Source organism: Sarcophilus harrisii, chromosome 3, assembly GCF_902635505.1.
Source record: "Sarcophilus harrisii chromosome 3, mSarHar1.11, whole genome shotgun sequence".
NCBI lineage: Eukaryota > Metazoa > Chordata > Mammalia > Dasyuromorphia > Dasyuridae > Sarcophilus > Sarcophilus harrisii.
Window position 1 is genome coordinate 544,335,438 of NC_045428.1, and position 27,639 is coordinate 544,363,076.

Genomic DNA, 27,639 nt, shown 5'->3' on the forward strand with positions numbered 1-27,639 from the left:
ATAAAGTTTTGCTGCTGGTATTAAGGTAGAGGCAAGGCTGAAGGAGAGATTTGCATACGAATAACCCTGATACAGGGGGAATAATTAAATGAAATGGACATTTTCTGCCAAGCTACACATTTTCACCTTTGCTTCCACAGTATTCCAAAATAACAAACTCTGAATCTTCATCTTACTCAATGGGGTCTGTCCTGGGGGAACTGATTTTTAGGCACTATCATCCGAGGACTGCTCATATATAACTTCCTATGAAATACACACACACACACACACACACACACACACACACACACTCTCTTCCCTTCCCTCTCTCTTGTCTAAACTAGAGAGGCAACACAAAAAGGGGTTGGTAGTCCACTGTAATCAGCCAAGAGTATTGTTGAGGAGATATTGGGCACTGTGTAGATCAGAAAAGTCACTGGAGAAAATTCAATTTGTTCATCTGGAGAACTGGAATGTTAACACACCACAATCTTACATAGGTAAAACACTATGTAAATCTGAATTATCATTATTTTTGTTAATAATAAACTATACGATTTTTTTAAACATTAAAAGGGAACATAAGACATAGCAGGTTTCTTTACACTCTCCCATGTGTACTTGGTAAACAATCATATGTTTTTGTGATAGGCAGGCACATGCATACTTATTATATCTTATATAATACAACAATATTTATATAATTTTGTTACTGAAGTTTTGAGGAGAGGAGGTAACATGATCACATCTGTCCTTGAAAAGGATCAGTTTAATAACTGAATGGAAACTGTTTTAGAGAAACGAACCAGCATACTTGGTGAAATAGTCTAGGCATAAGGTGGTGAGGGCCAAGATGATGGCAGTATTACAGGGGAAGGAGGCATGTTTGAGAGATGCTCTAAATGCAGAATTTACAGGATTTGGCAACAGATTAGATTATGGGGGCATGAAAAAGAGTGAATAGTTGAGTATGACCTCTTGAGGTTGTGAGTGGAGTGATTGAAATAGTAATGATGTCTTTGAATCTAACGGGGAAATTTTGAAAAGGGGAGGGCTTGGGGAGAAATATAGTAAGTTGTTTTGGATATGTTGAGTTTAAAATTTTCATAGCCTATCTAATTTGAAGTGTTGTTAGGCAACTAGAGATACAAGATATCATAGAGGTCAGAGTTCAATAAGTAAATATGACAATTACAAGAAATTGTAATTGAATCCATAGGATCTGATGAGATCACCAAGTGAAGTAGTGGAGAGGGAGAATAGAAGAGGATGTAGGACAGAACCATGAGGAACACTTATAGTTGGGGAAAGTGATCTGGAAGAATATTCAACACAGGAGAACAGAGAAAGGTCAGATAGGTAAGAGGAAAAACCCGCAAAGTGGTGTCCTAAATATCCAGAAAGAAGAGAATATTGAGAAGAGAGTGATCAACAATATTAAAGGCTACAAAGAAATCAAGTAGAATGAGGATTGAGAAAAGATTGTTGGATTTGGCAGCTAAGATCATTAGAAACTTTAAAGAGCAATTTCAATGGATGAATAAGATTGTAAGTCAGATTACAAGGGGTTGAGAAGAAAGTGGAAACAACTATTGGAGATGACATTTTTTGAGGAGTTTAGCTACAGAAAAACCAGAAGAGATACAGGAATGTAGTTAGAAGGGATTGAAGATGGAATGATTTGGAATGGAAAGATTTTTTTTTCCAGGATGAGAGAGATAGGAGCATGCTTATAGGCCATAGAAAATGAGTCAGTAAACAGGGAGAGATTGAAAATAAGTTTAAAAGTAAAAATGATAGAAAGAGCAATCTTTTAGAGGAGAACAGGATTGAATGGACTCATTTAAATAGGGGAGTTAGCTTTGGTAAAGAGTAAAGCCATTTTATCACGAGATAAGGATGAAGAAGGAATGACTGGCAGAAGGAATCTGAATAGGAGACAGGAAAAGAAGGAGTTTAGGGCAAATGGCCTCAATTTTGTTCCCCACAAAATATGAGGCAAAGTTCCTGGCTTAGAGAGGAGGAGGAGCCATGGGAGATTTAAGAAGAGATAAAAATATTTGGAAGAGGGGCAGCTAGGTAACACAGTACTTAGAGCGTCAACCCTGAAATCAGGAGGACCTGAGTTCAAATGTGGCCTCAGACATTTAACACTTCCCAGCTGTGTGAGCTTGGATAAGTCACTTAATCCCAATTACCTCAGCAAACAAAACAAGACAAACCAAAAAAAAAAAAAAAATTTGGAAGAGCCATTGGGGAGAGTGAGTTAATAAAGGAAGTGTAATAGGAATATCTGGCAGCAGAGAAGGCCCAGTTGAGGTTATATAACATAAATTTGTAGTGCAGTTGATATATTTTTAAAATCTAGATATAGAACTTTATTACTCCACTAGCAATCTTTAAATGTAGGTGATTTAAAGACATTCCATTATTATGTTGTATGGGTTCTCAGTGGAAGATAACATGAGGAAGAATTGCCTAGAATGAGAAGACACAGATAGGTCCAAACTGTCGCAATGCTGATGAAATAATGGGCCTATTGAAGTGTAGAATTTTACCTTTATTCATGTTAATACTTGACCTAATATTCATCCTGTTGATGTCATTTGGAATTTTGATTCATATTAGCTATCATGAACCGTGTATGTTGCATCTGCACATTTAATAAGCATGTTTAGGACATGACCAAAGGTTGAAGGGATACTGTCCACTAGCAAACTTTCTCCTGCTCAGTACTGAGCTATCCCTTATCATCTTATTCATAAAGATATCATGAAAAATTGTCATATTTTTCTGGGTTAGCTGAGAGATTTGTATTTGTGTTCTCTATCCAAAAAGGGAAAAAATTGGCCCTTGGGAGTAAAGGAATGAGGAATTGTGTTGTAGGGATCAGTAAGGAAGACTAGAAATCATCTGTAGAAAAAGAGACTTAAACTAAACTTCATATTATTGCTTTAATGATGAAAGATTTGTGTATCTTTAGAAGGAACTGAAAAAAATACAGCTCACTTTCAGTTTCTTTGATTTTGAAAGAGGCACACATGCATGAATAATCATAAAGCCCTTCTCAGCCTTGGATTTCACTCCCTACCCCAATTTAACTTTGTTGAAGGCTACATACAGCAGCTCTAGAGCTGGTAGTCCTTTCTACTTTGTAATCCCTTCTTCCACACAAACTCTGAGGTTGTTCTTATGAGCAATATAGTGATCAGAAGTTGGACTAGAATAAAGTAGTGGATGGTTATGTTAATAACAAATTGGATCCTCTGCTTTCTGGGGAATCAAGAGCTGATTATCTAAATCAGGTCATTTCTTGACTTCAAAGAAGGAGCTTTGTCCTTATGCATTGTAGCTTCTAGGGACCTGGAAGACAAAGAATATGTATCAAGAGTCATTAAGATTTGTTTCCAAGGTGGTTTTTCTTTCTTGCTTGTCTCTCTAATCTTCCATCAGTGCCTCTAAAAGGGATTTATTTCTTTTTTCTGGAGGGCCATACTGAAGGGGCTTCAGATCTTTCTGGCATATGGTAGATGCTATATAAATGCTTATTGCCTCCATGCCTCACTTAGTACCCAACTCAGAATGAATGGTTTCACAGCTGTCCTACTTTGAGCTTTCATGTTTTAAATAGGTGATGAAGTCATTTAGTAGTCAGATTATGTACTTATTATATTATATATTACATTGCACATCCTTGAAGAGTCCTAGCCCTACCTCACCTTAGTAAGAATCACTGGATCATGGGTTTAGGGCTAGAAAGGATCTAATTCTAGTCCAGATGAAGAAACTGAGACTAAAAGAAATTAAAGAGTATTTTGCCCAAGGTCACAGGGCAGAGTTTTGAACTCAAGTCCTCTGACTCCAAATTTGAGTCCATTCAACTACTCCTCCTAGTTGTGGAAAATGAAGAACGAATTGAGGGAAGATAGCCACAGGTTATTAGAGTAACTGAGAGGTTAATGAAGGAGGAGATGTATATGGCTGATTGTGATTCCTTATTGTTGTTAGTAAACAGGAGGAAGATTATTAGCTGTGTGAGAGCTGTGTGCTCTCATATGAATGAAGGAGTCAGGGATGGTAGAGACTGAATCCATTCTAAATAAAAATTTACAAGTCAAATCCAGAGTTGAAGTTTCATCAACTCTTATAACAATTAGAGCTGATTTGTTTGGAAACTATTTTTTTCCTCCCCCACTCTCCTACCCCTCCTTTACTGCCTCCGGATTTTAAAACAGCATTAGCCAGAAAGTCTTTCTATTTAGGGAGTCCGAGCAGAGGACTAGTGATTACGCCTGCTCTTATCGGTGTGAGAGCTGGATTGGAGCTTTTAGCTAGGACAGAGAGGAAACCTGGGATTGGGTTCCAGAAATCCTCTCCCCAAGTTGGATTGAGAGTTTATGAAGAAGCAACAGGCTGGCTTGGGGTACCCGTATGAAAAGGCCCTTCATTGTGTCTCTTCAAAATTCCAGTGTCTGGGACAGTAAGCCAAGAATTGGAAAACAAATTGGAGAAACAAACATCCCCTGTGCTGGTATAGGCTGAAGAGATTTTTGACACAGGCAGAGATAAGTGCAGTGGCTTCAGGGACAAAAGGGGAGGGTGTGAGAGTTGAAAGGGGACTTGGAGATGCCATTTCCAGCTGATTTGGAAGAGATATGTTTGGAGTTTGTGGGTTGATGAGCTCTATTGATGTTTGATATTATTCCTCGCCTGGCTGGGATTGTGCTACTGTGAAAAGTGTAAAGGTGGCAAAGGGAACACTTCCCCTGCTGCATTATTATGCAGTAGAAAATCAAGATTTTTTTTGAGTGCCGAGGACAGCAAGAAATATGCAATGTGTGATCTTGGGTCACTGAATTTTCCTTCTAGCTACCATTTAGTTAACTAATTTATTGGTTAGGAGGCCTCTAGACTAGTTACCTTATATTCTCTACTTGACTCTACTTGAGAAGAAACCACCGATGGAGCAGGATGTTGGGCAATGTGTAAGCTGTCTCTGACTTGTCAGTGGTATATTTAAATTGACTAGCCTTGAAGAAAAGTTACTGAGAGAAATGACATCTACCTAATCGATATGCATTTGACTACAAGGTTTTGCGTTGCAATGCTGGAGTCACAATAGAACTTGCTCCTACTTGAACTGGATTGATCACTTCCGAGGAACCTGCCTTGTGGTTGGGTTGGGTTTTGTATTTTTTCAGTTTTTATTCCCTTGTTATATTGTTAATTTGCATGGGACTCTTCACTGAGCTGGTACCATTTTTGGACATGAATCAATTTCCTAGAAGAACTGGACCCATTTTTTGGAACACTGTCCCAGGGAGGTGTTTCTTCACTCAGATCTCTAGGGGAGGAGGCCCTTAGGAAGTGGTGGGTGGAGTTGCTTCTCTGAACTGTCTTTCAATTCAACCTAAAGTTCCAGCCCTTTTCTGTTGTAGCTGCAGAGGGGCCCCAAGCCAAGAGATAGAGGGACCGTGTGGATCCCCCTTTCTTCATAGCTGTGCAGGTAGGAAGCTACCGGGGATCATGTGGCCCAGTTATCAAGAGGAGAGAGAATTCAACGCCCATCTGGTATGCCGAATGTGCTGCATGGGTTAGTATCTGGAGCCTTCCCCTCCCGTGGACCTGAAGGTCAGGCATGACCAGGACTCTCTTTTGACTCATAGAATCCTATGGTCTGAAACTTTCCAGGCTTTTCAGTCTTTGGGCTCATTAAAATATTGCAGTAGTTTGGACTTCCTGAGGAACTTCTTTTGGGAGGAGATGAGAGTGTAGCATGATGAGTAGGCCAGGCACAAGATGGGGTGGGGAGGGAGGGAGGGAGACAAAGACAGAGACAGAAAGACAGAGAATATTTTGGGACTAGTTTGTGTGTTTGCATTATTTTGTCTGGCTGTATCAGGAAACCACGCTAACTTACAGTTACATGATTCTGAAGGCCTGTGGTATATTTTTTTAGCAGAAGTAGGTTCCTTATAGTTTATGAATTCACCCTTGAGCAGGCAGAAGGAACAGGGTGGAGTCCTGGCCCTAATATACATTGGATGAACTACTAAGATTTGTTCTTTGGGGATCATCTCTCAACCTGTTGCACTTGAATTTTCTAATGGCTGTGTCTGGACTGGAGTCCAGGGACTGGACTGGAGAAGGGAAAAGTTGTAAAGTTGATCTGGAAGCAAAGATTTAAAGAAAGATTGGGGGTTAGGGGAATAAGTAAATGAAATTTAGATGGTAAAGAATCATATAATATTGGAGTCTGCAAGGACCCTCCTTATTGAGTCTCTTTTTACTAATGGGGACATAGACCCAGGGAAGTTACAGTAATGGTATATTAGTTATATTCAAAACTAAATTCCAGTTCAGTGCTCTTTCTAACTGTTCCCTCTTTCAGGTCCAAAAGTTTATATCAAAACATGTATTCTAAGTCTCTATATCTGAACAAGATTCTAGTTCAAATGAGCAAATTATCACTAGAAATGAAATCTTCCTAGGCTTTTGAAAAGCAGAAATGGTGGTGGATTAATGCCCTGGTTTTTCAGTGTCTTATTCAAATTCCCTATCTTGTGAATCATTGAGGCGTTCCTTCTGAGACTTGCTGAAGGAATCCTCTGGAGCTTTAAAAGGTTGGAAATCAATTGAAATACCTTCTCTTCCTTCCCTCCTCCCTCCCCCTCTAGGGGCAGGGAAAGTAAAGGTAGTTATTGAGCTCTTAAAGACAAGGGTCCAGTGCTCCTCGTCACTCTGCCTGCCTCCCTCAGTCTTCTTGGGCACCCTGGCCCAATGGTACCTTCTTTTTCCTTCTGCAGAATCTTAGTCCAAAATTTTGTTCAAACCCATTTTTTGGAGCCTAGTTATAAATTTCCCTTTACTACTTTTACCTTGAGGTATGTGGATTGTTGGAATGAGCCTGAACTTTGTCTAGGATTGGGCTGGTAGCAGAAAGCCAATTGTCTTCAATGAAAGGGTATTTCCATGAACATCAGCTGAATGTAGAACAGAGATGATCTCTGTGAGAATGTATTTTAATGGGGCATCTTGTCCTAAAGCAGTCTTCTGAGCCTAGGCTCAGCCTATACTGAGGTTACTTGATGATTCAATTTTTAATTACAACAACTGAATCTCTACTATCACTTGACTTTACCCCACCACCCCATTCAAGAAACACACACACACACACACACACACACACTTTCTCTTATCTCTGGTAATCCTGGAATATCTGTAAATAACTAACTTTTCAAAGGACATAGATTGCTGAAAAATGTCACATGACCCTCCTCCTATTCCTGATTGAGGTGCCTCTAGATTTATGTTATCTAATCTCAGTTGGGGCCTCATTGCCGCAAAACTTTCATCTTGTGACTGACTGTGAACATCTTCCCTTGGTGGTTATTCCAACTTATTCTGTTCTCCTTACAGTCCCACTCTTGTCTTTTAGCAGCTTTTCTTGCTTCTCACATTCCTGAGAAAATCAAGGTGTTCAATTGGAGTTGCTTTCCTCCCACATCTCACAACTCAAGTCCCTATACATCTTCACTTAAAATTTTCTTCTTTCTACTCTTCTACCTGACTCATCTTCTCTGTATTTTCTTTTAGGAAATTATCTCATGTAATCATATCTTCCCTCTTTCTCACTTTTAGATTCTCCCTATATATACAGTTTTATTTCCAAACCTTTTATTTGATCTCACACACACCCCTCACTCCAGTACTCTTAAGCTATTGTTGTGTATCTGTCCTCCTCTTCAACTACCTGGCTTTTAGAATACTCTTTATTCTAGTGATGCCTTTACTTTTTCATCACCTGCTCATTTCTCAGGTCCTTGCAATCTGTCCTCTAACCCTACTACTCAATTGAAACTATTCTCAATTTGCTAATGATCTTTTTAAAAATAATGTTTTTAATGCTCACATTATTTTTAATAGAATCTATGTAATAATATGACTATCAAATTATATTAAACATAAATATGGCATATTTAAAATTTAATCATTTATTTTTACACCTTTTTGTGTCTTACATGTTTTCAGTGTATCATTGAAACATTAAAACAAGGCATTGAAACAAAGGGAAAAAAAAGAAGAAAAACCCATTAATATATCAACCACTCATCTTATAAACCTTAGCTCATTGAATCCCCTAATATTTTAGGCTCATTAAAAATAAGAGTGGATGAGGCAGCTAGTTGGTACAGTGGATAGAGGACCAGCCCTGAAGTCAGTAGGAACTGATTTCAAATCTGACTTCAGACATGTAATACATCCTAGCTGTGTGACTCTGGGCAAGTCATTTAACCCCAATTGCCTCAGCCAAAAAAAAAAAAAAAAAGAGTGGGAAGGAAACTTATAATTTATTTAATGGAATCAACCTCCTCATTTTGCAGATGTGGAAAATGAGACTCACAGAGGTCACTTATATAGCTAGTAAATTTGTTGTAATTCAATCCCAGCTCTTTGAATCCAAATCCTGTACTTTCCTGAGTATAAAATTTATGCCTTTTCTTTGTATCCCTATCTACTCTATTCTTTATCTGTATAACTCTTAATTTTCCTGTCCCTCTGTCTCCCTCAACTTTCCATCTTTCTCCCTGTACTGTCTTTCTAACCCACTTTCTCTTTTTATCTCTTGCTCTACTGCTGTTCTTTAGAGGGATTCTGGGCCAGTGTGAAGACATTCCTGCTAATCTGTCCATGTTCTTTCAAACTTAATATCTTCCTCTTGGAATTTTTCAACAAGTGACTCAACAAGCCATCCTGGAATTTTTTGCTCCAGATATTAATGATTTTCCCATGAAACTTTAGGAACCTTCCTGGAAATCTTCAGAGATTACCTTTTGTTTTTAAGGTTTAATGTTTGTGGTTTAGTTCTAGGGATAAGCAATATCTTTGACAATGTGGTATTCAAGAAGGAAATAAAACATTTTTTCTGTGCAACCATAAGGAATTTCTAGATAGGGCTGTAGGCCTCTAAAATTTTTTTTTTGGGGGGGAGGGTAAGGTAATACTTTGGAATAAGACCAAGGTTTTCCTCTTTCTATATTTAATGGAGGGTCAAGTGCTTGTGGTAGTGTCACTGAGTTGAGCTATGAATAAAGACAAATAAAAAGACCCTCTGAAATTAATTGATGAAAAAAATTGAATTGTGCCAATGTGTAAATCTAAGGTCTTTTTAATGGACAGTGGGATTCTGAGTTTTGAAGGCATAGTTGTCTTCCTGGACTGATCTGGAAAGATGCTATCTCTGACTCATTTGTTTTCCTTCCATATTTACCCCCTCTTGATGATCAGACTTAGGTGTCTATGTAATAGTACTATTTGTTTTTTAAATCTTAATATCCCTATCTTTCCTAAGTAATGGCTACTTAGAAACCTGATCCCACTACTGATTATTATAGATTTAATCTTCTCCAACCTAGGCTGATTCTCCCTTCCTTTAGGAACCTATGTTTAACATCTCCCCCCTCCACTGCTTTCCTGTAGGCTCATCTTATTGGGGTTTAACTTAGTGTTTGGCCCATTATAACTCAGAATTCCCTGACTCAAGAGATATCTGCCAGCCTCAACCCTCCTAACTGAAGGGATTACAGGTGTGTGCTATTATATTTGGTTGTAATTATGATGGCATTAATAACAGATCTGTGAGGAAGCCTTATATAATAGAAAAGAACACAGGACTTGGAGTTGGGAGTTTGAATGCAGACTGACACTAGCTTGGTCACTTTGGACCATGTCACTAAACTTCATTACTTGCATTATCTACCTTACTTTACAGGGAAAAGGTGTATTGTTGAAATATAAAGTGCTATAAAAATGTGTTACTGTTATTCCTCCTTCTACAAATTAGGAAACAATCTCTGAATGAATATATATATGTGTCCATTTACATAGGATTAATCCTAAACCCTCTGATTCCAAGTCCAGTGCCCTTTTTGCTTTCCTAGCGCTTAGTGCAATGCTTGATGCAGAGTAAGTGTTTAGTAAAGGCCTTTTCATCGATTCATACATATTCATTTGTTTATTTGACATTTTCCTATCATGAATCTTTCTTAGTCCTAGTTTAGGGGGTAGATGTAAAAGCCTGTGTTAAGCCTCTGCTTTCTTGGTTAGAAAGTGTCAACCTCTCCTCATAAAAACAGTATTGCTTTGTATACTAGTGTTTATTTGTTTGCTTGTTTTTTATTACTGGCTTATTGATATTTTATACCTGGGAGCTACAATTTTTGTTTATTCTGTCATTTAAATTCAGAGGGAACTGATTTGGCTATAGATAGACCTTTCCAGCATAGGGAGTAGATGTCCTTTATAAGCCTCTTCCAAAGGGCTATAGTAAAAGGCTGATTTAAGAAGGTGAAATCAATAGCAATCATGGTTGCCAGTAATAATCATATTTATGACTTGACTTCTAGTATTTCTCCTCAAGTTGAACTGGATTTTTGTGCTGGAGGATAATTGCCTGGAATATTATGTTACCCCATGTATTATCCTCACAGAAGGATCTTGAAGAACAGCTGGAGTTCTTACAGATAATGGAATAAATAGACCTGAGAGTGATATTAATTTGTGATCATTCTAAAGAAAATTAGGCAGTAGGTCTCTTTGTTTATCTTTAGTTACTTAGTCTTTCAATTATTACGATGTTAAATCTGAATATACAGGATGTACATAATGGAGGGACAAAACTGTACAGGACCACAATTCCCATATAATCCTACCCATACACACACGTTTATATTTGTTGATTAAAGAATTAAAACAATCTTTTGGTCTTGTTTTTAAGGAAAATTATGTGTTTGGAGTTGAGAGACTTTATTTAGTCAATGACAGTTTGTATTGCTTAGATATCTGGTGAATTAATGAATATTTAATAGATGAATATTATAGGCCCCTATAGATTTCTTCCCAGCAGAGATCTACAAGGCAGGTCCACGCTCATATAGAAGTTGAATAAAATCTTCCAGAATCTATAGCAAGAAGAGGTTATCCCCAGGAGATCAAGGATGTCTCTATTGATCCATATCTGTAAAGGAAAAGGAAACAGGTTGTCCTGTGACAATCATGGAGGGATCTTTCTCTTTGTCATTTCTGGCAAGATTCTTGCCAAATTCCTTCTTATTTGACTGATCCTTCATTTGAAAAGTAGTCATCAATCTGAGAGCCAACATGACTTTAGAAAGGGCTGAGAAATAATCAACCTGGTGTCTGCTGTCAGGCACTCCAAGAGAAATTTCAGGAGCAGAGCAGAGATCTGTATGAAACATATATCAACCTGATCAAAGTCTTTGATACTCTCAGTGGTGAGGGCTTGTGGAAGATCATGATGAAATTTGGATATACAGTTAAGTTTATCAGTATTATATGCCAGTTTCATGATGGCGTACTTGTGCTGTTGTGGATAAAGGACAATGTTCTCATGCTTTCCTAGTCACCAGTGGAGTGAAGCAGGGTTGTGTTTACACTCCCCTGTTTTCTGTGATGATGTTTCTTCCTTCAATAAGATTGAAAATTGCATCAAGATCTGCTATATCACATTGGTAGTAAACTATTTAACTTGAAAAGGTTATGGTGCATTATTTTTTGTTTGTAGTTGATTGTATACTCAATGAAGCTTTTGAGTCTTAGCTGCAGCAGAGTATAGATGTTCTCTCTATCACTTATTCTAAATTTGGCCTAACAACACCAAGAAAACACAGGATTTCTACCAGCCAGGACTGTATCATCCATACATGGAATCATTGATAACAGGAAATAGAGAAATTTGAGGAAAAATGAATATACTAGCCTAGATGGAACATGGATGATTCTTGAGTTTCATATTTATTCTCTTTCTTCATCTAGAATTCAAGCTAGGAAATAATTAAAATAAAATAAAAAATTTTGAAAGGCAAAGTATAGGCAAATTGACTATGAGTAATTTGAACCCATGCACTGATGAGAGCTACTGGAAGTTTCTGAACAGGAAGAGTGATATCATAAAAACTATTTAAGGAGAATTAAATCCTGTGCAGGGTAGGTTGAATCTGTGAGAAAATAGGGTCAGATCAAATTAGGAGTTAGGAGGAAGTTGTTAAAATAATCTAGGAATGATATGTTTGAGGACTTGGGGAAGGTATTAGTGGGAATAGAAAGAAAGATTTGACAGAATTTTGATAGATTCAGTTGAATATAGATTAAAGAAAATAGAGTCAAAGATGGCTTCAATTATTTGATGTCTGAAATAATTAGCAAAAGAGGGAAATCACAAAAAGGAGCTAATTTGAGGGAAAGGAAAAGATGAATTCTATTTAGGACTTACTGAGTAAAATGATAAGCAAGATATCCAGATAATAATGTTTGAGATATATGGAACTAGGAGAACTAGACTTTAAGAAGTTGGGATATGAAAGATTTTGGATTGAGAGTCATTTACACAGAAGTAATGTTAGATATGTGGATTATTTCTGAAATCAACTTGCTCATCATTTCTTATAGAATAATACTATTCTATTATATCCATATATCACACCTTATTCAGCCATTCCCCAACTGATGGGCATTCACTCAATTTCCAGCTCTTTGTCACTACAAAAAGGGCTGCTACAAACATTTTTGCACATACATAAAATCATTTTTCCTCTTTTATGATTTCTATGGAATATAGACCCAGTAGAAACACTGCTGAATCAAAGGTTATGTGTGGTTTGATAGTCTTTTGGGCATAATTACACCAAGGACTTTAAATGAAATTAGTTGGACAAAGTGTATGGAATGAGTTGTGTATGGAAAAGAAGTAACTTATGCGTTTTTCTCTCCCATTGAGCTTGAAGAAATAGAAGACTACTTTTCCACAGTGGTGGTATAATGCAGAATGATGTGATGCTACCTGTCAACTTTTAGCCTTATAAGACTTTTGTAAGGTTATAAGATAGGTAATGGAGATTAATGAGAATTCCATGAACAATAGTGCAAGGTTTTAACAGAAGGGAAAGATCTCTTTGGGGGCAAGGCAAAACCTGGATCATAACTATTTTTGTATCCCTAGCATGTAGCACAGTTCCTTGTTATGACAGGTAATTCATAAATGTTTGTTTAATTGAATTTAATTAAGAGAAAGGAAGTTTGCATCAAAAGTAGTGAGAACTGAAATGAAGGAAACAGTGAGGTATGGAAAAGAGGACAGTGTCACAGTGCCCATCATTTGGTTTTGCCTAATCCTCATTAATCGTAGAAGCAGAGATTTTTTCTTATAAGGGTTAAAGACTATTTAAGCTAGTCATCCTTTAAGTATATCCCATCCCTTAAGGCTGGGACAACATCCTCAAAGCAGGAAAGGAAAATTTCCATGATGCCAGATTACTAATTAGTTTTTGAAGCTCATGTTTTTGCTGGCTTCTGAGGAAAGAGAGTCCAAGCTGTCCCTCAGACTACCAGGCTAATATCACCTTGTTTTTGGTAGAATCCAGTCCTACCAAGATTTCTGAGAAAATCTGGGCATGGACCAGTATAGATATGATTAGATTTTTACTTGGGTAGTACTTACCAAGAACCACCTTTGTGTTTTTTTTTTAAATAGATGAACGGGACCGTGTACAAAAGAAAACATTCACCAAATGGGTCAACAAGCATTTGATGAAGGTAAGATTCTCTCATACATCTGTTCTGATCATTATGTCTATGTTACAGCTATGTATTTCCTTTCCTTCTCTTCTCTTATTTCAATCCTGGGGTTCTTATTGGAGTCTTCCAAATACAGCATTTGGATAATTCACTATTATATTTCTATAGTAATCATAATAATAATACCATACTTTTGTATAGTGCTTCATAAATTATACTGTATATCTATATGTGCTTGATCCTTACTATATTCCAGTGAAGTAGAAAGGAAGGGCCTTATTACCATGTTATTACTATGTTAATATTACAAATGAAGAAACTGAGGCTTAAGGAATTTAAGTGAAGCCACATGACTAGGAAGTGTAGAAGTAGGACCTTCAGAAACCAGTTCTCTCCTGACTTTTAACTCATCTGCTTGACCAAGTGCTTCTTTCTACTTCAGTCTGCCATAGTACTATGTATAGTATTACAGGGGTAAGGTGGAGGTGTAGGGATAGAAAATAAAATTTGGGTATTTTTTCCCCCAAAAGTCAAAGCAGAATTAGAATAATGTAGATAAGATCACAAGAATGGCTGTAAGAAATTGGGCCTCAGCTTCTAGTTACATAAAATGAGGATGTTAAACTAGAACATCTTTACAAGATATCCATGATAGTCCTATATTTCTCATCAGTTTTCCCATACTGATAATTGTACTTACTATCATTTTCCAGAGATGGGATGGAGATTTTCAAAATAGCAGTATTGTTTGAGATTTATAAAGTATTTTACTCCAAGAATCTCAAAGTAGTTTATAAAATATTTTAAATATAATTTTTCTCTTTTTGTATAATCCGGTGATGTCTCTGAAATAAGAATAGGACTGGGAGTTTTGTATCTGGGCAAATCAAGATATATGGGACCTACTTACGGTGATCAGATATATTCCTGGAGGGCAAGGATATTAAATCAGACATTCTGACAAACTTGACAGTTTGATCCTGAGTCAGCCAACAAGAACACCAAATCCATGTACTGTGGGTTTGGTGTACTGTCTTGGTCTTCTAGGAGAACTTAAGATACCAAAATAAGATACTTTATTTGGGGCCTGCTTTCTAAGTCTTTTATAGTTGAACATAAATACTGTGGCTCACTGCTGCTAAGCTGCAGCTGGTGCTGCCTGGTAGATCTACGCTTTGGTATTGTGTGGTAAAAGGAGTCTATAGAAGAGAGGCACCAAGGGAACACACCATAGCATTGTTAGAAATGGGAGATTGGCCAAGCTTTTGCTTAAGTCTTCACTAATTTCTCTTCTTTTCTTTTTCCTCCTAGTCCTGATTCAAGTAGCTATTTTATATTGGGACACCTTTCATAGATATCATGTTATAGATTTAGGAGAAGGAACTTTAGAGATAATTCAGTCCAAACACTTCATTTTACAAAGGAGGAAACTGAGACTTAAAGGGGTTAAGGGACTTGCATACAAAAGTGACAGAGATAGGAACTGAACTCAGATATTCCAAGTGCACAGCCAGTGTCCTTTTCACTGAAACATGCTGCTTCTTTTTACAACGAGATTTGATGATGATGATGATAATAATAATAATAATAACAAATAACTAGTGTTTACATAGAACTTTAAGGTTTGAAAAATTATGTCGCTCTTTAACATGTATTGGACTACCTGCCATCTAGGGAGGGAGTTGGGGGGAAAGGAGGAGAAAAGTTGGAACAGAAAGTTTTGCAAGGGTCAGTGTTGAAAAACTGCCCATGCATATGTTTTGTAAGTAAAAAACTATAATTAAAAAAAAAATTATCACATTATTCTTACAACAAGCCTGAGAGGTATACTAATCCCTAGATAGAGGTAGCAAATTGGTACAATCGATAAAGTGCTGGCCCTGAAGTTGGGAAGACTCATGTTCCTGAGTTCAAATCTGGCCTCAGATATTTCCTAGCTGTATACCTCTGATCAAACCACTTAATCCAATTTGCCTCAGTTTCCTCATCTGTAAAATGATCTGGAGAAAAAAATGGAAAAATACTCTAGTACCTCTGCCAAGAAAACCCCATCAGATACACTGAAAAATGACTCAATAGATGAAGAAACTAAATCACTAAATGACTTGCCCAGGATGACAAAGTTAAGTGTCTGAGGCCAGAAATTAAGTCAGGTCTTACTGACTCCAGGCCAATGCTTTATTTGCTTTACCATCTAGCTTCATTCTGAAGCAAAGTGTCTCTGGGATTATTATCTCTTTTCCATGTTATGGTTTCATTTTAGATATTGTCTGAATTGTTAGATTATCTTTTTCTATAATTACATACATATTTATATATCTTTTCCATTTACTTGTAAAAATGTTAAAAAATTATTTTTGAATTCCATATTCTTTTCTTCTCTTTCCCTCTTTGAGAAGGCAAATAGTTTGATGTAAATTATACATGTGCAGTCATATAATTTTTTTTGTCATGTTGCATATTAATCATGTTGCCAAAAAAAAAAAATGTAGACCAAAAAACCTTCCAAAAATATTAAAGCATTTCTCTGTGGGTGGATTGCATTTTTAATCATGAGTCCTTTGGAATTGTCTTAAATTGATGTATTGCTAAGAATAGCTAAGTCATTCACAGTTGATTATCACATAATATTGCTGTTACTGTCTACATGTTCTTTCAGTAATACTCACTTCACTTTACCTATCGGTCTTTTCCAGGTTTTTCTGAAAGCATACTGCTTGTCTCTCACTACTTGGGTCTGTATCTCAAAGAGATCATAAAAAAGTGGAAAGTACCCATATGTGTAAAAATGTTTGTAACAGCCCTTTTTGTAGTGGCAAGGAACTAGAAACTGAGTGAATACCCCTAAGTTGGGGAATGGCTGATTAAGTTATGATATATGAAAGTAATGGGATATTATTGTTCTATAAGAAATGATGAGGAAGCCTGGAAAGACATATAAATTGATGCTGAGTAAAGTGAGCAGCACCAAGAGAACACTGTTATACAGTAACAATAAGATTATGTGATGAACTTGGTTACTCTTAACAGTGTGATAATTCAAAGCAATTCCAATAGACTTGGGATGAAAAATGCCATCCACATCCAGAGAGAAAACTTATGGAGATTGAATGTGGATTAAAGCATGGTGTTTTTACTCTTTTAAAAAAATTTTTCCCCTTTTGGTCTGATTTTTCTTGCACAATGGAAATATGGAAATATGTTTTTAAAAATTGCACATATTTAACCTAGATCAGATTAACTTGTTTTCTTGGGGAAGGGGAAAGGTGAAAGAGGAGGGAGGAAGGAAGAAAAATTTGAAACAGAGTTTTAGAAAAATGAATGTTGAAATTTATCTCTACATATCTTTTTTTTTTTTTTTTTTTAATCTCTTTTGGATAATGCTATTGCTGGATTAAAAGTTATACTCAGACTTCATGGACTTTTAAAATAAACTTTTGAACATAGTTACAAATTTCTCTCCAGAATGGTTGGATTAGTTCACAACTCCACCAACAGTGCATTAGTGTTTCAATTTTCCTATACCCCCTCCAAGATTTACCAGTTTTCTTTTCTTTCATATTAGCCAATCTAATATAGGTGTGAGGTGTGGTACCTCAGAGTTCTTTTAATTTGCATTTCTCTAATCAAAAATGGTCCCTATTATTATTTAAGTATAAAATTGATTTTTTAATAATAGTTTTTTTTATTTTCAAGATATATGCAAAGATCGTTTTCAGCATTTGCCCTTGCAAAATCTTGTGTTCCACGTTTTTCTCCCTTCCTCTCACTTTCTCCCCTCCACAGCAAGTAATCCAATATATATTAAACATGTGCAATTCTACCATACATATTTCTACATTTATCATGTTGCACAAGAAAAATCAGATCAAAAAGGGAAAAAATGAGGGGGGAAAAGCAGATAACAACAAAAATAGTGAAAATACAATGTTGTGATCCACATTCAGTCCCCACAGTTGCTTTCTGAATGCAGATGCTCCATTACAAATATATTGAAATTGGCCTGAATCATCTCATTGTTGAAAAGAGCCATGTTCATCAGAATTGATCATAGTGTAATCTTGTTATTGCTGTGTACAATGTTCTGCAGTCATTTCTGACTCTTTGTGAACCCATTTTCTTGGCAGAGATACTGGAGTGGGTTTGCCATTTCCTTCTCCAATTCATTTTACAGACAAGGAAACTGAGGCAAAGGTGAAGGACTTGCACAGGATCACATAAGCCTAATATCTGAGGCCAGATTTGAGCTCAGCAAGATGAAACTTCCTGACTCCAAACTCAAGGCTCTGTGCACTATGGTGCTATTTAACTGTCCTTAGGGAGCTTATCTTCTACTAGAGGATTCAGCATATATACAGATAAGTTTATATAAAAGATATTTACAGTACTTTTGGGAAGGAAGATATTAACAACTAGGAGAAAATGGAAAGCCCTGGGATTGTAGATATGAAGCCTGAGTAGATAATGGAGTCTTGAAGAGAGGAAGGAAATTCAGGAGGTAGATGGGAGGAAGGACAACATTACATATATGAGGGAACCAAAAGTGGCAGTTTTAAGAAGTGGCACATTCTAATTCTAAGTCCTTTGGATACTTTCTAGTTTGTCATTGCTTCTTTTACAGTGTGGCTAGGTTTACTGCATTAGTAACACTCCAGTGTTAGCTTATGTGGAATCTGTGCTTACTTAAAACTACCAAATCTTGTTTTATGTGTTCTGTAGTTAAACCACTTTCTCTATTGATGTTTGAATCAAAAAATAGAGCTTTTCCTTAATTCCCCCCAAATTTTGATTTGTTGTATTAGGGAAACATTATGTGTAAGAGTTCAAAGGAGTGCCTTGGTCTTGGGAATATCTGGGTTCACATTCTGTTTCTGACACATGGTAGTAATGTAACTAATTATGGGCAAATCACTTAACCTCTCAGAACTCTGAGGAAGCTCTCAAAAACTGTAAGTTACAGATGGATGAGTCTCCCCCCTTCTCCATCTTCATCAATAAAGGTAATTTCCATACCAAAGTGTTCTCTATATTGAAATCAGAAATTAGACATGGAAAGAGGAAATTTGCTACTGAGATCAGTAGCAAATCAATCAGCAAACACTTATTAAAGGCTTATTATGTGCCAATCACTATGCTGTGTTGAGGATAAAAAGAAAGGCAAAAACCAGTCCCTATCCCAGAGGACCATACATACTAATGGGGGAAGCAGCCTATAAATAGTTTCATAGAAGACTGACACAGAGTTAGAAGGAAGGTAGTGGCTGAGGCTAAAGTACCTTGGGGGTGGGAGGGAGAGCCTTCTACATAAGAAGTGATTCTACTCTATTACACCTTTATCAAATTTCTCCAGTCAATTACTAATTGGGTTTTTTTTTTTTAAACTAATTACTGTTTCTTGTATCTACAAACATATATCCATGCCTTTTCTATTCTTTCTTCTTCTTACCATCTCTAGTAATTATCACCCTATATCTCTCCTCTCTTTCAGGGCTAAATTTCTTTTTTTCTTTTCCTTTTTTTTTTTTTTTTTTTTTTATTATAGTAATTTTTTATTGACAGAACCCATGCCAGGGTAATTTTTTTACAACATTATCCCTTGCACTCACTTCTGTTCTGATTTTTCCCTTCCACCCTCCACCTCATCCCCTAGATAGCAAGCAGTCCTATATATGTTGAATATGTCGTAGTATATCCTAGATACAATGTATGTGTGCAGATCCAAAGAGTTTTCTTGTTGCATAGGGAGAATTGGATTCAGAAGGTAAAAATAACCCGGGAAGAAAAACAAAAATGCAAACAGTTTGCATTCATTTCCCAGTGTTTTTTCTTTGGGTGTAGCTGCTTCTGTCCATCATTGATCAATTGAAACTGAATTAGGTCTCTTTAAAGAAATCCACTTCCATCAGATTACATCTTCATACAGTATCGTTGTTGATGTATATAATGATCTCTTGGTTCTGCTCATTTCACTTAGCATCAGTTCATGTAATTCTCTCCAAGCCTCTCTGTATTCATTCTGCTGGTCATTTCTTACAGAACAATAATATTCCATAACATTCATATACCACAATTTACCCAACCATTCTCCAATTGATGGGCATCCATTCATTTTCCTAGCCACTACAAAGAGGGCTGCCACAAACATTTTGGCACATACAGGTCCCTTTCCCTTCTTTAGTATCTCCTTGGAGTATAAGGGCTAAATTTCTTGAGAAAGCCATCTACAATTGGTGTCTTTACTTTCCCATCCCCTTATTCTTCTACAACTCTGTGCATTTTGGCTGCCAGCCTTCTCATTCAAATGAAACTACTCATTACAAAGTTAGAAATATCCCTTAATTGTAATATCTAATGGCCTTTTCTCAGTCCTTTTTCTTCTTGACCTCTACAGTTCTTGGACACTGTCAGTAATACCCTTGGATACTCTGTCTCCTCTAGATTTTCATGACATTATTCTCTCCTGGTTTACCCTTCTACCTGTTTTGAGTTCTTTTCATTCTCCTTTGCTAGACTTCTTCAGATCATACTCGCTAACTGTAGGAAATTCTTAAGGGTCTGCCCTCTTTTATCTATTTATACTATTTCATTTGGTAATCTCATCTCACCTTTCATGGGTTCAGATCTATTTATCCAGCACCAGCTGCTCTCTAGTTCCAATCTCCAACTGCTTTTCTGATATTTCAAACAAGAGGTGGCCTGTAAAGAGTGTCAAACTCAAATAGAATTATATCCCTTGCAGGACACATATTGATTTTAGAAAACCACAAACTACTATTGTCTCTGTAGTACTGTGTTTCTACTAATTTTGTTCAACATTTCCCAATCACACTTTAATCCAGTTGGGTTTTTTGGTTGAGTTTAATACCTTTGTTCTGGGTAACTCAAACTGAAAAGTCTAAAACATAATTCATTGTCTTTTCTCCAGAGTCCTCCCCTCTTTCCACCTTAACTATAACTGTTAAGGGCTCTTCAAATCTCCTTGTCATCTTCACCTTCTTCTCACTTTTCTCACCCCACAGATCCAATCTTTGTCAAATCTTGTTTCTACTTTTACATCTCTTCTATATATCTCTGTCTATACCCACTTTCATATTCTGGTTATCCACATTGAAACACATTCTGGTTTCTACAAGACCCCTTTTAAAATCAGCTCAGAATTGAACATTGTGTTCTGGATGTTGTCTTGACTAGAATACTGTGGGAATTATTTCTCATGATGTTGACAGTATACTTGAGGATAGCCTCAAATTTCATTCACTTTTTCAGCAGTATCCCTTTGCTGTTTCCATGAAACCGAGTAGTGGAGGGGAATTAGAACTTGATTAGGAGGCAATTGATCTCAATTCTTTCTAATCTTTGTTTAGATAAGTCACAACCTCTCTAGGCTTCAAGTTTTCTTATTCCATTATCAAATCAGTTATCCAGTTTATCAACATATGAATATATTATCAAATGAGATAATATTTATAAAGCATTTAGCACAGTTCCTGGTATATAGTAGGTACTATATAAATGCTTATTCTCTTCCCCTTTCTCCTTATCTATAAAATGAGGCATTGGATTGGACTTTGTACTTTGTAAGGCCCCTCAGGTTCTAAATCCTGCAATCCTGTAATAAATTTTGGTTCTCTTAAAATTTTCCTATCTCTTTTTCACACAAATTGCTGCCAAGCTAAGTCTTTCTCATACAATATTATTGTTATTATCCTTATATTATGAAATAACTCCATTAAATTTCATTTGGTTGTTTTCCTACCAATGTCTGAGCCTACGGAGGTTGTTCTGATTTTGTATTCTGATTTATTGTAATAGACAGTTTAAAGTAAAACAAAAAGAATACATTTATTGTGTGTTTTCTTTCCTATGCCAAGAACTAATGTTTGTTGACAAATAAAATCTATCATCCTTTGGTTATTTGAGCAAAAATTCATCAGATTTATAAAGTAACCACCCAAATTATCAACCAAGTAGCAACAGTGACCAGTTTGGATGGTATGTATAGCATTAGTGTATATTCGTAAAGTTAACCCTGGAAAACATTTTGAGCTCCACAGGAAAAAACATACATTCTAGAAGGTTACTGGTTAAGAGAATTAAATCAATCAAAACAGGTATATCTTTATTTTATCACAAGTGATATTTAAGAAATAACATTTCCTTTGTGCCTCACAGTTGCCTCCTGTACTAAATACTTTGGACTACCTGCAAGTGCCTATTCTGAAAGTTAGAACATGTTTTAAACTGTTGGCTAAATGTTTTAACTGTTGGCTTTTCCTCTTTCATAAGCTAACTGAGAAATGCTTTGCTTGCTTTCCTCATCTCAGAGCCACCATCTCTCCCAGAACAAAACCAATAGTGTGCAAGAGAAAGAGCCCTGAAGCTGTCAGAAGGCTTTAATTCTAGTCTGAGTTTTAGCAGTTAGTCTGGCTCTTACTTTATTTATCTGTAATATAGGAGGGTTAAGTAGATGGTCTTTCAAGGCCTTAAACGCCTAACATTGTATGATTTTGATTCTAGCTTGGTCTGAATTATTAGCCTTCCATTCCAGCGTTTTATTATCTATATATCTGATAAGCTATGTTTTCTGCAAAATAATATTGAAAAGAACAGGGCCAAGGACAGAACCTTGTAGCAGTCCCTAGATTAATCAGCTTTAATCATTGTTCTTTGGTGGTACATTTGTTTAGCTAGCTGATATTAATACTGTTCAGCTGATATGTTACCATCTTATTTATAAGAATATCATGAGATACTTTGTCAGTGGCTTGCTGAAATCAAGATAACACTGAGTCAATGCCATTTCCCTGATATACCAACTTAGTAACTTATCAAAAAAAAAAGAAATGAGGTTAGTTTGACATAATGTATTCTTAGTGAAACCATGCTGACTCTTAATGATCATGGCATTCTCTTTTGATGACTCATTAACTATTCTAGATTTCCCCCATCCTTGAGGTTTTTATAAGGCCAATGCTGTCCATAACATTTCTTTTCTAAAAAGGAAGGTTAATAATAGTAAACAAGCATTTATAAAGTACTTCTAAGTGCCAGGCGATGTGCTAAGTGACAGGGATAGTTTAAAAAAAAAAAAAAAGGGTGGGGGGTGGGGGTGGGGAAGAAATAGTCCCTGTCCTCAGTGAGCTTTATGGCTTAATGTAACAAATTTATACATTCTAATGGGGGAGATATAAAAAACCAGGAACATATAAGTTATACAGACCAAGTGGAAGATGATTTAAGAGAAAAAGGTATTAGGATGCCTCTTGCAAAAGTGAGGATTTAGGCTGATTCTTGAAGGAAGCCAAGGATTCTGGATGTGAATAAAGAGAGTATTTCAGTCATGGGATTTACATTCAATGCAAAGGTATAGGGGAAGGGATTGATTGTCATGTGCAAAGGATAGCACTGTTGGCCAGTGTAGTTGTATCATGGAGTATGTGGAGGGAAATAAGTGGTTAAGAGACCACATTGTGAATAGCTTTCAATGCCAAATTGAGCATTTTATATTTGATTGTGGAGATAATAAAGAACCATTGGAATTTGATGACGGTGCTGAGTTAGTGAGGGGCTTAAAGCATGGAGATCAACCAGAAAGCCATTTCAGTAGTCCAGATGAGAGGAGATAAGGACTTGTACCAGGATGGTAACTGTGTCGTAGGAGCTTTAACTGTCAAACCGATTTTATATTTTATCCAAGAGGTAATAGGAAGCCATTAGAGTAATGAGAAAGGGTTAATACAGACTTTGCTTTAGAAAAATCCCTTTTGTTGGGCAGTTAGGTGGTGCAATGGATAAAATACCAGCCCTGAAGTCAGGAGGACCTGAGTTCAAATTTGGCCTCAGACACTTAACACTTCCTAGCTGTGTGACCCTGGGCAAATCACTTAACTCCAATTGCCTCAACCAAAAAAAAAAAAAAAAAAAAAGAGAGAGAGGGAGAGATAAAGAAAAATCCCTTTTGTAGTTGATTAGAAGATTGGAGTGGGGAGAGGCTGGAGGTAGAGACCAACCAGAAGGCTATTGTAACAGTCTTGACAAGAACTAATTGTAGCTGTATGAGTGTAGGGAAGTTGAGAGATGTTGTTAAGGTAGAAATGACTAAATTTAGCAAAAGACTGACTATATGGAGTGATTGAGTGAGAAACTGAGATGACACACTAAAGTTATAGGGGCGGAATGCTTCAGAAGTTGGGGGGCCCTTGACCATAGTTAGAAAGCTGGGAAGAAGTTGGGTTTTGGTGGGTGGGAAGAAGATGAGTTCCATTTTGGACATGTTCCTTTAAAGATACATAAAGGATATTAAACATTTCCAAAAGGCAGGCTGCAAGACTGCAGATGGATATTAAAATCTGGGAATCATATGCTTTGGACATAATAATTACATCCATGGGAAGGCATAAGATCACCAAGTGAGATATTATTCTGGAAAATGCTTAGAGGGTCTAAAACAGAACTTTAGGTCACTCCATGTATGCTGGATGAAGAACTAGCAAAGACGACTTGTATTAATATAATATGATATGATATGATGATACATATAATTAACACTATTAATACATATAATTATGTATGTTGAGGCCCTGTAATATGAGAGCAGGAACTGGAGAGGAGGAACTAGAACTAGCCACTGAACTCATTAAAGAAGGAAGAAGAACGTTCTGACAAAAATCACCAGCATCTTTATTGGTTGAAAAATTTACATAGTGTGGACTTCAAAGGAACAATAGTTGCTGATTTAAAAAAAGGTCAAGGGGAAAGTCTAGAAGTGGCAGTGGGTAGCAAGCTGGCTATTCCTAGAGGCACTTGGTATTGCCATTTATAATGTAGGAATTGAAGTCTTGAAGTTCAGATCCAGCCTCAGACGTATGTATCTTATAAAATTAGACATCATAGAAATTTTAAAAGATGAGCTAAGATGAAATAATATTTAATCCCAGAATCAACAGAGAGGTTCTGGAGTTTATTGAGTAAGGTTGACATACTTGGGCTTGGACTTTAGGAAAACTTCTTTGGTTGCTATGTTGTTGGTGAATTGGATTGGGGAAAGACTTAAGAATGGATATCCATTAGGAGACTGTTGCAGTACTGGATGAGAGGTGATGAGGGCCTGAACGAGAAGGGTGGCTGTGCAAATATAAAAAAGGAGACAGAGACAAATTGCAGAGAAAAGGGTGGGGTAAAAATATTCTTACCATTCATTGCCCTTAGAGTGTAGAATCTGTTGTTTGAGGTATATCTTGCTATAGTCACTAAATGATCTGGGGATCAAGGAATGAGTATGTGGGTTGAGATTGGGATCTGCATAGCTATTGGTTTGGGTTCCTGGATAATAGTTAGATTATAATGGCCCTGAATGAGGGAGCTTTTCTATAGAGAAAAGATGAATCAAGAGGAATGTTAAGTGAAAAACATAGGTTTGGTTGTGTTGGAGAAAAGCCTTGCTGGCTTTTAAGGGGAGAAAGTAACCTGCTAAACAAATGTCATGCAGGGCTCCACTTTGGAGATCACTATTTTGGCAGCCAGAATGTAATAGCTCAGTTCTTAATCTTCTGAACCAAGTAAGTCTTTTAAGGATGTTTTAAAACATTGTGTTTTAAAGCATTCATTGTGAATTTCCAAGTGTGCAGCTGGGATTACTGTTGTAGTTCCAAACCAGATTGGTAATAGATATAGCTCTTTCTCCCTCTCCCTCCAAGGGTCAGGAATCCATTTAGCTCTACCGATTGAAATCTTTTTCCTCCTTCAGGGTTTAGCTTTCCTGATAGAAAGTGATACTTTCTAGAAGCTTTCCCCTAGTCTTCTCAGCTAAAATTGTTCTCTACTTCCTCAAATTATCATAGAGCTTTGAGTTTGGATCATTCCTTTCTTCTTATTCTTCTATGTTATAGTTAATTTGTATATATGCCATCTCCTCTGTATTTACTACCCCAGCCTGGATAATCTCTGAATTCAAAGCTTTTATCATGTATTGTGAATGTTGGGTTTGCTGTGACATAATTATATTTATTCCAGGTTAAATAGTGTCTGTTTTACTCTCATCCACAGGTCCGTAAACACATTAATGATCTCTATGAAGATCTTCGAGATGGCCATAACTTGATATCTCTTCTGGAGGTTCTCTCTGGGATCAAATTGGTGAGCTTCTACATTCTTGGCATGGGGTAGTGGGGTCATTAGTCTTTTTGTATGTAGGTCTATGTGTGTTTGGTTTCCTTCTTTTCCCTTCTCAAGACACATTGTTCTATTATAGTAGAAGACGTTTGTGGTCTCTTTTTTTTTTTTTTTTTTTTTTTTTTTGAATGAAACATGTAACTACATAGGCATTGTTTTTATTGTGACTTAAGTGATACTGTTATTTCTTTCTTTCTTTTGTTTTTTTGTTTTTTGCTAAGGCAATTGGGGTTAAGTGACGTGCCCAGGGTCACACAGCTAGGAGGTGTTAAGTGTCTGAAATTAGATTTGAACTCAGGTCCTCCTGACTTCAGGGCTGGTGCTCTCTCCATTGCACCACCTAGCTGTCCTGATACTTTTATTTCTCAGTAGAATCCAGAAATAGGATATTCCCATCTTAAAAGTTTTCCTTCTCTCTACATTTATATTTGTTAATATTCTGTCAGTTTTCAAACTTTTGAGGGGTCATTTGGAAGCGCAACTTTATTGAACAGGTATAAGTTTTTTCTTCCTAGAAATTGTCAGTTTTCCATCTGTCTATGATCTTTGATCTTTTTCTTAGATCAGCTGAGAACCTTTAGTTTGCCTTTAAAAGCCTAAGTATTTCTGTCCCCCATCCCGTCTATGTTTAACAACCTCATTTTTCTCCCCTTGTGCCTGAGTGAGTTGCCACTTCAGGAAGATGGCCATCCCTGCTTTCAGTACATTTAAAATCATTTTCTTTAAAAAAAAAAAAACCTAGCCTCATCTTAGTCTGTTTACTTCTGTAGTACAATACAGCATGAACCTTCCCTTCCTGTCAGCCTGCAGCTTTTTTGCCCATGCAAATTTGAATGGATAAGCACATAGACTTTATAGGCACATTATTCCATGGGTTTATATCATGAGATCCTTTAACCTTTAAGGAAATGGGGGACGATGATAGAATTTTGTAGATATTGACCTGTGAAGACCAGGTTAGCACCCTGGATACCTTAGAATCAGCCAGAGTCAGGATAAGCAAAAGTCCTTGGTCTTTATTCTTGGTCTTTAGGGGTAGAAGTGAACAGGATGGACACAGGACCTTTCTTCTCTTCCTTTACTGCCAAAGTGACTCTGGCTTGTCTTGCTCCACCCCCTAATCCTTCCCACAATTCTCTGTATACACCAAAAGATTGAACCAGCACAGAATAGTGGGAAGGGCCATTTTCTAAATATATGCTAATAGAGTATTATCCAATCGGTAGTTAGCCTTAAGTGCTTGGTTGTCTGTCCTCAGTGCATCAACTCAAGAGTTTCAGCCCTTTACATTGACCAAATCTTCACCATATTCTTACTCCAGTGTTCCATCATGCCATAGAAATGTTCTGGGCTATTCAGATGCACCAAGAGTTTTACTAAATTTGAAAGATTTTGAGTTTGATATTGGCAGCAACTTCTGTTGATTTGCAGCCTAATTAAATATGGAAGATTCATTATCAGGAAGATGACTAGTAGGTAATGAATTCTTTGGCCATGAGGACCCAAGAAGTACCAAAAGGCTTATTAGTCAGCTGGCTCTATTGACATGTATATGTCCTAAGATTTTAAAATTCATCTGGATTTAAAGAATTAACCATATATAGCATATGTGGCTAACATATGAAATTCTGATTCTTTCTGTTCTTTTGTTTGTGGTCTTACAAGTTGTGTGCCCTATCAAAATTTTGCTGCCATTTTGTAACTTGTTTCTTAGTCCTCACTTAAGAATGAATTGAGCATTTTGTTTAGTGTATTTGGTGAGTATGTTTTTATGTTCAAATTTATTTTATAGGTAACATTCTACAATAATTTTGTATTATTTCCTGCATAGTAGGACTCCTACCACATTAAGTTCAAATCCTAATGAAATCCAATTTTTTTTCCTAGTTTGCT

The 27,639-nt window shown here is 36.7% G+C and overlaps 1 protein-coding gene across 11 annotated transcripts in view; it reads left to right on the top strand.

Annotated features, from left to right (window-relative positions):
- Positions 1–27,639, top strand: part of MACF1 (microtubule actin crosslinking factor 1) — a 398,054-nt gene that overhangs the window by 138,650 nt on the left and 231,765 nt on the right. For 9 of the 11 annotated variants that reach the window (XM_031962224.1, XM_031962206.1, XM_031962223.1 and 6 more), the window contains 2 exons: positions 13,532–13,593; positions 25,621–25,710. In XM_031962224.1, the coding sequence (XP_031818084.1) occupies positions 13,532–13,593; positions 25,621–25,710 (152 nt within the window). Of the gene's footprint in view, positions 1–5,173; positions 5,576–13,531; positions 13,594–25,620; positions 25,711–27,639 lie in introns of those variants that run through there. The other 2 variants (XM_031962215.1, XM_031962216.1) reach the window with 2 other exon arrangements.